The sequence below is a fragment of the Arachis hypogaea genome, chromosome 9 (genome assembly GCF_003086295.3).
Source record: "Arachis hypogaea cultivar Tifrunner chromosome 9, arahy.Tifrunner.gnm2.J5K5, whole genome shotgun sequence".
NCBI classification, from domain to species: Eukaryota; Viridiplantae; Streptophyta; class Magnoliopsida; order Fabales; family Fabaceae; genus Arachis; species Arachis hypogaea.
This window is the reverse complement of record NC_092044.1, coordinates 114,839,217-114,851,034: the sequence shown is the minus strand read 5'-3', so window position 1 is coordinate 114,851,034 and position 11,818 is coordinate 114,839,217. Positions and strand designations below refer to the sequence as shown.

The window sequence follows — 11,818 nt, the reverse complement described above, 5'->3', positions numbered from 1 at the left end:
AACATTCAATAAAAAGTTCATCTTGTCGATGACAAGGATCACTTCTCAGCATCAGCATCTAATTAATGTGGTACACTGGTTTTAACTTGCGACATTAAAATATATATTCTCAAACGTGGTTCACGAAAAGTTCATCTTTGTTTATTTAAATAGTATTGCTTTAGTTATTGTTCCTGAACACAATCTAATTTCGTGATTCACATTACCCTAAATAGAAGGAAGAATAATATAACAAAGATATGTCTGAATCCAGTGAAACCACCTCACCATCAGCTACAGGTAACTGAGACTGTGTATATGTATTATTTTACTAATGACATCACATGATCAAAATGCTCAAGTGGGTTAGTTACACTAACTTTTGGTCTAGTGAGTAGTATCATACCCTTATGGTTAGTTACGCACCAATTATATATATAGCTGAATGAAAAAAAAATAAATTATATATAACTTGTTCCCTAAATGATGTAACAGATTGCAATAGGTTGGGTATCCAAGTAGAAGAAGCTGAGCATGCACAATTTCGAGACCTTTTTTCTTTGGGGCCAAAGGACAGTAAGTCTTGTTTTGTGTACCCATTTTTTGTTCTTCTATGATGTTATACTCTTTTACTATTTCCCGAACATATTTGATTAGACAACATAGCTTATGCAAATAAAATTAACAAGTCTAATGGATTTTTTACTTGACACAAATTTAAAGATACCATTCAAATATGAACTGTTCAGGAGCCTATATACGCAAGGCAGTGACCTCAGGGAATTGGATTGAGGCTTCATCTTATGATCCAACTTATTGGGTACATACTCCCTTGACCATGAATGGAGACATACCTCTTCACATTGCTGTGAGCATGCAACACAGCAGTTTTGTTGAAAAGTTGGTGCAACTTATGAGCATGCAAGACATGGAAATTGTCAATGCAGATGGGAACACTGCCTTTTCTATGGCTGTCATTTCAGGAAACATGGAAATCACTGCAATTCTACTTAACAAGAACCCGGGATTGGTTCGAATTCGAGGCCAAAAGGATCACATGTTGCCAATTCAATTGGCATGTAAAGCAAGTCACCCTCATATCGTCGAATTTTTATGTGAAAGAATTTCAATGGATACTCTACCCTCTCATCAAGACATTGTTTTGCTGTTTTTCTTGGCACTGAACTGCAACATTTACAGTAAGTTCAACATAATATCTGAATCTTAATTTATATACATTTCAAAAAGAATATTTGTTTATGTTGAAATTTACTTAATGGCCATACATCACAGCTGTGGCATTGAAATTGTTAGAGACATACAGGGAACTTACTACTACTACAAACGAGAAGGGACTAACTGCATTAGAAGTGTTAGCTCAAACATGTTAGTTCTCTCTGTTTATACCTTTCTATACTTCATGTGTATTTTTTATTTCTTCTCCCCTTACTTGTATTCTTTGTAATTTGAAGAGTTATTCTTTATAATTTGTAATTAATTACATTGATTATGTTGTTAGCTATTGATCAGAAGGATAGCCCTGTTGGTTACCAAGAAATTCTGAATTTGCTGTTTAAGTTTATGGAAGAAGACTTTTCAAACTCTGAAGGAACTTCAAAAGCAATGTTTGATGCAGCAAAATCAGGAAACATATTAATTTTAAAGCTTATTTTGGAGTACAATCCAAATTTGTTGACAAAAATTAACGGCGATGGACAAAGCTTGCTTCACGTTGCAATTTTATATCGACAAGCAGCTATATATCGAATAATAAGAAGCAATGGTGCATACAAATTTGCTAATATGCTACAAGTTGACAAAGAAGGAAACAATGTTCTTCACATGGCTGCCAAATTGGTACCTCAAGTCAAATTTGGTTCATTGATAAATCAAGCTTCTATTCTTAGTGAAGAGCTCTGGTTTGAGGTGCACCCGCATTCCTTATTAAAGTTTAGACTTTTAGTTTTAGAGTGTAAATTAGGCTTGACAATCTATACTCTTTCATGTTTTCGAATAGGAAGTGGAGACGAGAGTTCCAGCATCATTGAAGACCATGCAAAACGGAGAAGGAGAAACGCCACAAGAATTATTCCATAAAGAACACCAAACATTATGTGAAAGAGCTATATCTGAACTGAATGGAATGGCAAGTAATTTTCTGATTGTGGCAACTCTTATGACAACTTTAGGAATAACAGCAGGTCTCAGTGTTCCTGCTGCCATTGAGATTGAAGAAGGGAGTATTCATAAGAGGATATGGTACCATACTTTTCTGCTATCAATTTCTATTGGAATATGCTTGTCCAATGTTGGAATAGTTTTGTTCATTTCAGCCATACTACGTTCAATATGGAAGCAAAAAAGTGGTTACATAAGCTCAAGGCTAACAAGGATTACAATTGGGCATGTGCTGCTTTGTTTCGCTTTGGGAATAATGAGTACATTTTCCTGTGTATCTGCTGCTCTTTTATTCTATGGTTCATCCCCAAAATGGATAATCTATTTTGTTGCTGCACTTGCTGTTCTTCCAGTGATCTTATCTTATGTAATTTATAGTTTTAGTTGGCCTCTCTTAGGGCACTTAGTACTTGCATTTTGTGAGATACCTGCACTCAGGTTACTCTCAGTATTTGGAATTAAGTGGTCTCCTTTCTACGATGGTTTGTGGTTCATATAAAACTTAGGAGTTAGGAGTTTCTTAGCTTGATGTCATAAAGATTGATTTACTTTCTTGTTTGAGTGGAACAAATAAGGCTTTGTTTATGATGACCATAAAAAATTCAAGGCTTTGTGAAAAAAATGTAAGAAAATTGAAGGCCAAGTTAACACTTGTTTGCAGTTTTGCAAGCATGTATCTTTTCCTCAATTGAGTGATTCTCTCATAAAGTATGAATATAGATAAACAATAATGGTAGGTATGGAATTTTATGACCTCTCTTAGCATTCTTTAATATCTTTTCAGTGGCATAAGATGTTATATTATGTTAAATAATTGCTTTTTAGGTTCCAAAATTTAAAAAAGAGAGTATAACAACTTGGCTTGGAGAAGCAGAAAGAACAAAACTTCCAACATATTATACTTATTTAAGAGACTAATTAAATAATTTGGAAATGCCAAACTTCATCTTAAGGGTGTGAACTTTCCTAAAAAATTCCAACATTAGAATATTTGCCATGGTTGTTCACAGTAGATCATCATCTACTTATAAATGCTACACTCCCTGACCACCAAATTTAGTATTCACAATTTATAGAAGAAAGTGTAAAATCAGTGACTCCCACCAAATACCACAAGAGTGATATGGCACAATCAGGTGCATTTACCTCCTCAACTACAATTGACATGCTAGACCCTCATGGTAAGTTTAATTATCTAATTATAATTTGTTTAAAATATAATGATACTAAGTTCTTAAGAAAATTTTATATATGTTCAGGTGCATATAAAAGGCATGTATGCATGGCAGCCACATTAGGGGATTGGGGAAAGGCATCATCATATGATGAAACTCAACCAAACTGGGTATCTACTACTTTAACTAGGGATGGAGACACAGCTCTTCATATTGCAGTAAGCATGGAACATATTGGTTTTGTTGAGAAGTTAGTGGAACGTATGAGCATGCAAGATTTGGAAATTATGGATGCAGATGGGAACACTGCTTTCTCTATGGCTGCCATTTCAGGAAATGTTAAACTTGCAACCATTTTACTTGGAAAAAATTCAGGCTTGCTTTGGCTTAGAGGCCACAAAGGCATGTTACCAATTCAATTGGCATTTTCAGCAGGGCAGCCTCATATGGTGAATTTTTTATTTGAGAAAACTCAAAGTGATGATATGGACACTCATTTATCATACCAAGACATTGTTAACCTGTTTTTCTTGTCCCTTACCTACAACAATTTCAGTAAGCTACTACTATATATGCTTACAGTTAGTTGCATGTTACTTTTTATGCTACTTTCTTTTTCTTAGCTCATGTTGAAAATTAAGTAATTCCAATGACTTATGGATTCTCCTTAATTGCTTTGTCATGGACAACACAGCTGTGGCATCAATGTTGTTAAAGAGATATCCAGAATTTGCTGGTGTAAAAAATGAAAAAGGGCTAACTGCATTTGAAGTACTTGCTCAGCAAAGTTAGTTCTCTAAACTTTCACTAATTGGTTCTCAGATAATAGTTATGTATGTAAAATAAATTGATGAGACTCATTGTCAGCCTTTGACAAGGATGCTCCTGATTATCAACATATTCTCAATTCACTGTTTAAACACATGGTCGAAGAAGATGATTTTCCAAATTCTGAAAGAATGCCAAAAGCAATGTTTGATGCTGCAAAATCAGGAAACCTCCTGATTTTGGAATTTATCTTAAAGCACAATCCAAAATTGTTAATGAAAAAAAATGGCGAGGGGAAAACCTTACTTCACCTTGCTATTTCATATCGGCAAGTATCTGTGTACCAACTAATATTGAGCAAGGGTGCATACAAGAATGCTATTGTGCATGAAGTTGACAAAGAAGGAAATAATGTTCTTCATTTAGCTGGGAAGTTGGAGGCTAAAGGAAGATTCGGATCAATAAATCATGTTCTAATTCTAAGTGAGGAGCTTTGGTTTAAGGTGCATTCAGATTATCATCATCTTTGACATTTGGTTAATTTACTTTATCCATTTCTTTCATCTAAAGTCCTTTCTATTTTTGAACTGTAGGAAGTAGAGAAGATAGTTCCACCAGGATTCAAAACAATGCAAAATAGAGAAAAAATGACTCCAAAAGAATTATTTCATGAGGAACATGCAGACTTAACTGATTCAGCAGTATCGGAACTGAATGAAATGGCAAATAATTTTCTAGTTGTAGCAACTCTAATTGTGAGCTTAGGGATAACGGCAGCTCTCACTATTCGTACTAACAACATTCAAGGAAAGACCCCTCTCTTTCAAGACAAGATATGGTACATTATATTTCTTTTATCGGTTGGATTTGGAGTAATCACCGGTGCACTTTCTATAGTCTTCCACACTTCAGCTATACTTCGTTCAACCTGGAAGCAAAAAGGTTATCCTGTCACCTCTCGGCTAATTAGGATTATATCAGGGGATTTTATGCTATGTATCTCTATGGGAGTCATGATTACCATTTCTTGTATGACTGGTGTTGTTTTGATCTACACCTTCTTCCCCAAATGGATCTTTTTACTTGCTGCTGTATTTTGTGTTAGTCCAGTGATCTTGGTATTTGTTGTGTACGTGTATGTTTGGCCTCTCAAGTTGGTCCTATTACTAGCATTGCTTGAGAGAGTAACAGGGGGAATGTTCTATAGATTTGGGATTAGGTGGACTGCGTTTGACTACATTGGTTAGTGAGTCAGATGAGGCTTTGTGTAACCAAAATAAATAAGGTTTTGTGTGAAAAATGTAATAAGGTATTGAAAATAAAAGATATTAAAGCAGAAATTCTCACTTTTCTGGTTTCGCATATTTTCTTTTCCTCTGTTGAGTTACCTTGGGTAGAGTTTGACTATAAAACACAACTAATCTTGAGGACATATAAGGCTTACAATTTGTTAGGGGCTACTATATAGAAGCCGAGGACTCGCGTCAATCTAGATGATCTCTGGGTTGGAATTAATATGGTAGGGTGGGAATCCATGTTAATGACAAGTTGAATTCAATACTCAATAGCACCAATTTTTAGATAAATATATCACTATTCTATGATTATCATCAACAGCAACAAAAGCTTGATTGCTCTTATCCTACCTGAAAGGAAAAGTCCTTATCAATAATCTCTTCATCCTGCACAACCAAGCTGTTTCCATTTGCCTATGACGAACAGCACCTTAATCTCCATGGTAGATAAGAGATCTCTTCATACTGTATGCTCTTTCTGAAGCAGAACCATTTAGTCTTTAACCAACCCATCATTCGCTCATCATATATAAGAAAATTCATTCAGAGTAATAGACAATTAACCTATTGTTGGCATTTCTCCAACACCAAAGAAATTGATACTCCACCCATGTTGGTGAACTTTAATTAATCACGAATCAAGTTGTAATGCATGGCTTGCAGTCCTTGATTAACATAACCAGTTTTTCACGGCTCTACCTTTGGCTACAAGGCAACCATTATTCTTCCTATCAATCCTCAAGGGACTTCCCATATTCACCATCATCTTCTTAACCAACACTTTTACAGGAGACTCTCCTCTGACATTGCTATGCTTTCCCAACCCACAAACCACAGTGATTTCTGCTGGAATCCCATAATTCGAGTCATTCAATCTCCGCCGCATCTCTTTCAACCAAAGCAGCATAATCAAATAGGATGAACCCAAATGACATCCATGCAAATCCAATTTAGCCTCCGATGAATCCCACACCATTACCTCCTCCAAAATCACACAAGAATCCAGTAACTCCTTAACTACCATAGCCTCCCCTCCTTCCAATCTAACATTCAATTCCTCAATTGACAGCGGCAACTCATTCAGCTCCGCCATCATTCTCGTGATCATTGGGCAAGAGTTTGATACAGAATTGTAGGTTCTGACTGAGAATGAGATGCCTGAGCTTCTCATCTTCTTAAGCCATGAAACCATTTCCATGTGCTCACCATGAGTACCATAAGTTGAAAGAACCATATTGGCACAAACAGTGTCAATCTCAAAGCCACCTCTCTTCATTTGATCCACAACTCTCTGCAAATCATGGAACAACCCCAACCTCCCATAACCATACATAATGGACTTCAACTCAAAAGCTGAAGGGTCAATCCCTCCACCATTGCCTCTCAAATCCTCAACCAAATCCTCGGCTTCACGAGGCCTATCCATTGCACACAAACCACTAATCATATACTCAAAAGCCCTGCGTTTTATGTAAACAGAGGAAGAACTACGAAGAAGCTGGTTCAGGTAACAATAAGCAACATCAAAACCTTTCTGTGAGCCTCGCTTGGAGTGTGACTCAAGCAACTTACAGTAGAAAAGAGCAAGCTCTCTGTTTCGTGATTCGAGCTTGGAAGTGGCCTCAAAGACCAGAGCTTCAGCCTCCTCAGAACGACCCAGTTGATCAAGAAGCGCTGCAAGGTCCGCAACAATGGCAGGGTTCCAAGTGAACCAGCAAGCTTGGGCGATACATGAATAAAGCTGCGAAATTTAGGGAAATTAGAAAAGGGGGAAAGAAGAAAAGGGTTTAGGGTTTACGGCACTTACAGGGAGGGCGAGAGAAGAGAGGTGGGGGAAGGAGGAGGAAGGAGATAGAAGATGAGAGAGAGTGGATAGAGCAACCGATTTGGGAGAACCATTCACGAATCGTCGAATGAATGTGTGGGTTCCGGAATCGGAATTTGCTGCTAGCTTTGTGAGGAAGCGTTCGCCTTGTTTGGTTAGCGTACACCTACACCTCTGCATCATCACTGTCATGGTAACGGTAACTGGTAGTGACAGTGACGGCGACGGTGGTGGTTGGTTCCATCTCCACTGGAGTTGAACACTCACACTCCCCATTCACAGAGTGACAACTAAGATTAGAAGACAGAGGTTAAAAAAAACGTTTTTTTTTTTTTAAGTAAAAAAGTTGGTAGAGTGAAGAAAATAACTGATTAACGATCACGGTTCACGGGCTTTTCTTATGGCTTTATGGGCCATGGGGCATTTCACTTTCACATTTGGGGGTTAGGGTACCGAAAAGACAAGACTTTTCGGGAATCTCATGACACAATCCAATGATTAATTAAGTAATTTATGTGGTCATTCCTTCATCATCGTCTTCTTCTTCACTTGTAAGCTCTCACTTTTCATTCTCTCTCTGCTGCTTACTGCTTCGCGGGTGCTTCTCTTCTCTGACACCAAGGTAATATCATCATTATCATCATCGTCATGGGTTTATTTTAATGGAAAAATCGTTCTTTAACCCCCTTTTAAACTGGAATCTTGTCTCTTGTTTTGTGGTTGCAGTGGGCACGAACGATGAACAAGAGGCCCAGAACCACCCTCGACAAGCCTCTTCTCGATCTCTGCCATCGAGAGCTTGGTCAGATTTCCAACCGCAATTTCGCTCACCGTCTTGCCGCTTCCGAGGTTCAATCCCTAAAAGTTTCCTTCTTTTTTCGTGTCATGATTCGCACTGAATTTTGATAATTGAAATCATTCAATTGTGCTCCTTGTACTTTAGATCAGAGCCTTTATTTATGGTTTAATCAAATTTTGACATGTGTTAGGACCTTGTGCTTCGGCTTGATGTATTGAGGAAGCTGGAAAAGCATAGAGGGTGTGTCAACACAGTTTGCTTCAATGCAGATGGTGACATCTTGGTGTCTGGTTCTGATGACCGCAGGGTCATTCTTTGGGACTGGGAAACTGGCCATATTAAGCTCTCTTTCCATTCTGGTCACACTAACAATGTTTTCCAGGCTAAGATCATGCCCCATTCCGATGATCGAAGCATTGTCACCTGCGCTGCTGATGGACAGGTATTCTAGTCTACCATTCTTGATTCCCTTATTTCAGTTGAGTAAGTGTGTTCAGATAAAGGAAGTTCTGTGTTTGTGTTTGTATTTATATGTATCACATCAAAGCCTTGGGTTGGTTCTAATTATGCTATCCATAGTAGTCTCAAGGAATGGTAAATGTCACTAGGATGGGATCAAGGGAATGTGTTTACCAAAGTTGTTCATCTCTACCTTTAGGGCTTGAAAAGAAAATGTTTTGTGCTTTGAATATGTTTGAAATTTCAATACTCTTAGGTCGTTGGCTAAGAGGCAGTTGGTTCCTTATGCAAACTCTTAATTTCAGGTGAGACATGCCCAAATTCTTGAACGTGGCAGAGTGGAAAATAAGTTGCTGGCCAAGCATCAAGGACGGGCTCATAAGATGGCTATTGAGCCTGGTAGCCCTCATATATTTTACACCTGTGGTGAAGATGGATTAGTACAGCATGTGAGTCATTGACATGTTTGCTAATTTTACTTTGATTTTTGTTTATCCTTTATTCATTGCTCCCTAACCATTGTTACAGTTTGATCTGAGAACTGGCACCGCAACAGAACTCTTTACGTGCCAGCCAATTAAGGACAGATGGGATTACATTCCAGTCATCCATCTTAATGCAATTGCAATTGATCCAAGGAATCCAAATCTGTTTGCAGTTGCTGGGTCTGACGAGTATACTCGACTTTATGATATTCGCAAATATAAGTGGGATGGATCCTCCGATTTTGGCCAGCCAGTAAATTTCTTCTGCCCTCCACACTTGATTGGTGATCAACGAGGAGTTGGAATAACAGGCTTGGCATTTTCTGAACAGAGAGAGCTACTAGTATCATACAATGATGAGTATATTTATCTTTTTACACAAGATATGGGCCTGGGGCCTAACCCTGATCCCGGTTCCCCTGTATCTATGAACAGTGATTCAAGTGAAATGGGAGGTAGTCTTGGCTCTGCAGCCTCATTGTCAAACATTTCTGGCTCTGCTGATGAGAAAATCACTCCACAAGTTTTTAAGGGACACAGGAATTCTGAGACAGTGAAGGGTGTTAACTTTTTTGGGCCCAAGTGTGAGTATGTGGTAAGCGGGTCAGATTGTGGTCGGATTTTCATTTGGAGAAAGAAAGATGGGCAGCTTATTCGTGTCATGGAAGGGGATAAGAATGTTGTGAACTGCATTGAGTCTCATCCTCATACAATGGTTCTTGCAAGCAGCGGAATTGAGTATGACATCAAGATGTGGACTCCAAAGGCACACGAGAAAGCTACTTTGCCCAAAAACATTGAGCAGGTATGAACTCTGTCTTCTTGAGCTACTTACTGCAACTCAAAACTTACAAGCACAAATGATATCATTGTTTGGCACTGTGGGTAATGCATTTTATGTGCAGGAAGCTCTGAATTTGTTTATAAATCTCTGATAGGAACAACTTATATGAAAACTTTTCCTTTTTTCAAATTAAGATAAGAACCTTAATAAATAATGTGAAGTTTTATCAGAACTCTTCTCTTCCTTCTTTCTACCTTCTGTCCCGGGTTGTCTCCGAGTCTCATTCAGTTCAAAATCCTAGAAGTGTGATTTCATAGGTGCCATAAATTTGAAAACCCTGTCTTCACCAATTGCTATTTAATAATGGACCCTTTGTGAATCTATCAAAATTAATTGGTTTACTATGTAGACCTGGACAAAGTCTTACTTTACGATTCTTACCCGTCCTACCCACTATCTAGTTCGGTGCTTGTTAGAGCAGCATTTGTGTACACAGCAACAGAATTGTTCAGCTCTCAATCACCATGCCCTTTGACAAATCATCTGGAAAATGATCCTGAGTTAGTTCTACTTTAGCCAGTTGAATGATTCACATTCCGGTGATTTAGCAAGCTGTGGTGCATCTATCTAAGGCAACATCGATCTAGTTTTGCTAGGCTTGAACATTCTGCCTCAAAGGGAGGTGGGTGGGTGCCTCTCTGCCCTGCCCCTGGATCTTTTCATTAGGAATTCAAGGCATAATGAATATATTTTACTTAAAAGGATGATTTTGTGGAAGTGACATAATACTTATATTTATTTGCCCAAATTTAATTTCTCAATTAGTTTAAAAAAGACTTGGATTTAAAAATAAAAGTTTAGCATGCTTGCAAAGTTTTGCAGAGTGGATTAATTGTAAAATTAGTTTTAATACATTGGTTTTGCTCAAATTTAGGAGCTCCTACACTAATGTGATTTTAACACCAATTTGGTATGTTATTGTTAAATTAATAAATCATGAGAAGGATTGGCTTTTTATGTTCATGAACTGATTGAGCAGCAGAGGAACTAATTTCTCTGCTGTTACTTCTTTGAAGAAGGTTCTCTTGTTTGATCCAATTCATTGGTTTATTGATGATACTACCGATGACGACGATGAGGAGGATGATGACAGCGATGTTGATGAGGATGAGGATGAGGATGATGATATGTTTGACGACGACGATATGTTTGATGATGACAATGATCTTTATGACGAGGATGATGATGATGGTTCTGATGATGACGGTGGCAATAGTGACGAATGTGTTGATGATGCAAATGTTGACACTGGTGATTTTAGTGATGATTGTGATGACGATGACAATGACAATATGGGTGGTGGTGTTGATGATAATAATGATGACAATCGCAATGATGATAATTTTGATGGTGGTTGTAATGCTGGAAATTTATGATAATTTTGTGTGTCCAACAGAAACCCAAGGCTAGGGGCTGGATGTACCGGATAGCTTCTCCTGAAGAACTGATGTTGCAACTGTTTTCACTTCCAAGAAGGAGGGTTAGGACAAACAACAATGGAGAAAATTCCGCTGCGGATCGAGAACTTCTGGAGTTGATCTTGACATTCAATGCTAATAGCGACAGTTCTAATGATGACGACAACGACAACGACGATGGCGGAGACACAGTGAGTCAAGAGGACTTGTTCAGTTGAGTTTGCAGAGTCACAATATGTTTATATAACAATGGTAGCAATTGTACATATTATATAACATAGGATTTACAATTATCTTGTTGAGTTGGAACCTTACCTCTACTATGCCTAAACATTATTATTACTCTCTATACAATTGATCTTAAAATCTATTTGTGGTCATTGTTTCTCTTTTAAAAGTTTGCTTCTGTTCATTCTGCACACAGGTTAAGTTATTTGACCTATATTAATTCTTTGATCTCAGTTATCCACAGAAAACTGAACTGAGAAAATGTCGAATAATGTATGCATTGAATAGTAAAATTAAAATCTATTGAATTTCAGGGAATAGATATCGACTCATATTTTAATAATGTCACTTTTTTATTTTACAAA

At 37.6% G+C, this 11,818-nt stretch overlaps 4 protein-coding genes across 7 annotated transcripts; 3 read left to right on the top strand and 1 right to left on the bottom strand.

The window, feature by feature from the left end:
* Positions 1 to 175: 175 nt before the first annotated feature.
* Positions 176 to 2,910, top strand: LOC112712225 (uncharacterized). 2 transcript variants are annotated; one of them, XM_072203927.1, is made up of 6 exons: positions 176 to 279; positions 475 to 555; positions 729 to 1,178; positions 1,273 to 1,365; positions 1,499 to 1,905; positions 1,997 to 2,910. In XM_072203927.1, exons 1-6 carry the CDS (start codon positions 240 to 242, stop codon positions 2,654 to 2,656), a joined length of 1,731 nt encoding a protein of 576 aa, XP_072060028.1. In that variant the 5' UTR covers positions 176 to 239; the 3' UTR covers positions 2,657 to 2,910. The 2 variants fall into 2 exon arrangements, with proteins under 2 accessions (XP_072060028.1, XP_029145152.1); XM_029289319.2 differs by lacking the exon at positions 176 to 279 and adding an exon at positions 326 to 392.
* A 311-nt stretch (positions 2,911 to 3,221) lies between these two features.
* LOC112712221 (uncharacterized) lies at positions 3,222 to 6,513 on the top strand. Its single transcript, XM_072203928.1, has 5 exons — positions 3,222 to 3,338; positions 3,417 to 3,887; positions 4,027 to 4,119; positions 4,200 to 4,603; positions 4,694 to 6,513. The coding sequence occupies exons 1-5, from the start codon at positions 3,281 to 3,283 to the stop codon at positions 5,345 to 5,347; spliced, it is 1,680 nt and encodes a 559-aa protein (XP_072060029.1). The 5' UTR covers positions 3,222 to 3,280; the 3' UTR covers positions 5,348 to 6,513.
* On the bottom strand, positions 5,638 to 7,496 carry LOC112712224 (pentatricopeptide repeat-containing protein At2g17033). The gene is made up of 2 exons (XM_025765049.3): positions 7,203 to 7,496; positions 5,638 to 7,136 (listed from the first exon to the last, which is right to left on the bottom strand). Exons 1-2 carry the CDS (start codon positions 7,494 to 7,496, stop codon positions 6,066 to 6,068), a joined length of 1,365 nt encoding a protein of 454 aa, XP_025620834.1. The 3' UTR covers positions 5,638 to 6,065.
* Positions 7,497 to 7,678: 182 nt separating this feature from the next.
* Positions 7,679 to 11,595, top strand: LOC112712222 (uncharacterized). 3 transcript variants are annotated; one of them, XM_025765048.2, is made up of 6 exons: positions 7,679 to 7,842; positions 7,947 to 8,069; positions 8,210 to 8,461; positions 8,784 to 8,927; positions 9,007 to 9,768; positions 11,204 to 11,595. In XM_025765048.2, the coding sequence occupies exons 2-6, from the start codon at positions 7,959 to 7,961 to the stop codon at positions 11,441 to 11,443; spliced, it is 1,509 nt and encodes a 502-aa protein (XP_025620833.1). In that variant the 5' UTR covers positions 7,679 to 7,842; positions 7,947 to 7,958; the 3' UTR covers positions 11,444 to 11,595. The 3 variants fall into 3 exon arrangements, with proteins under 3 accessions (XP_025620833.1, XP_025620832.1, XP_025620831.1); XM_025765047.2 differs by having other exon boundaries at positions 10,827 to 11,595; XM_025765046.2 differs by having other exon boundaries at positions 10,824 to 11,595.
* Positions 11,596 to 11,818: the final 223 nt, after the last annotated feature.

Bases quoted from the DNA above. Each gene is read 5' to 3' on its own strand.
- LOC112712225 (XM_072203927.1), top strand. From the start codon at position 240: ATGTCTGAATCCAGTGAAACCACCTCACCATCAGCTACAG. The intron at 280-474 runs GTAACTGAGACT...ATGATGTAACAG, and splicing joins CACCTCACCATCAGCTACAG to ATTGCAATAGGTTGGGTATC. The intron at 1,366-1,498 runs GTTAGTTCTCTC...TTATGTTGTTAG, and splicing joins AGAAGTGTTAGCTCAAACAT to CTATTGATCAGAAGGATAGC.
- LOC112712221 (XM_072203928.1), top strand. From the start codon at position 3,281: ATGGCACAATCAGGTGCATTTACCTCCTCAACTACAATTGACATGCTA. The intron at 3,888-4,026 runs GTAAGCTACTAC...TGGACAACACAG, and splicing joins CCTTACCTACAACAATTTCA to CTGTGGCATCAATGTTGTTA. The intron at 4,120-4,199 runs GTTAGTTCTCTA...ACTCATTGTCAG, and splicing joins TGAAGTACTTGCTCAGCAAA to CCTTTGACAAGGATGCTCCT.
- LOC112712224 (XM_025765049.3), bottom strand. From the start codon at position 7,496: ATGGGGAGTGTGAGTGTTCAACTCCAGTGGAGATGGAACCAACCACCA. The intron at 7,137-7,202 runs GTAAGTGCCGTA...TAAATTTCGCAG, and splicing joins TCTCTTCTCTCGCCCTCCCT to CTTTATTCATGTATCGCCCA.
- LOC112712222 (XM_025765046.2), top strand. From the start codon at position 7,959: ATGAACAAGAGGCCCAGAACCACCCTCGACAAGCCTCTTCTCGATCTC. The intron at 8,928-9,006 runs GTGAGTCATTGA...CCATTGTTACAG, and splicing joins AAGATGGATTAGTACAGCAT to TTTGATCTGAGAACTGGCAC. The intron at 9,769-10,823 runs GTATGAACTCTG...ACTTCTTTGAAG, and splicing joins TGCCCAAAAACATTGAGCAG to AAGGTTCTCTTGTTTGATCC.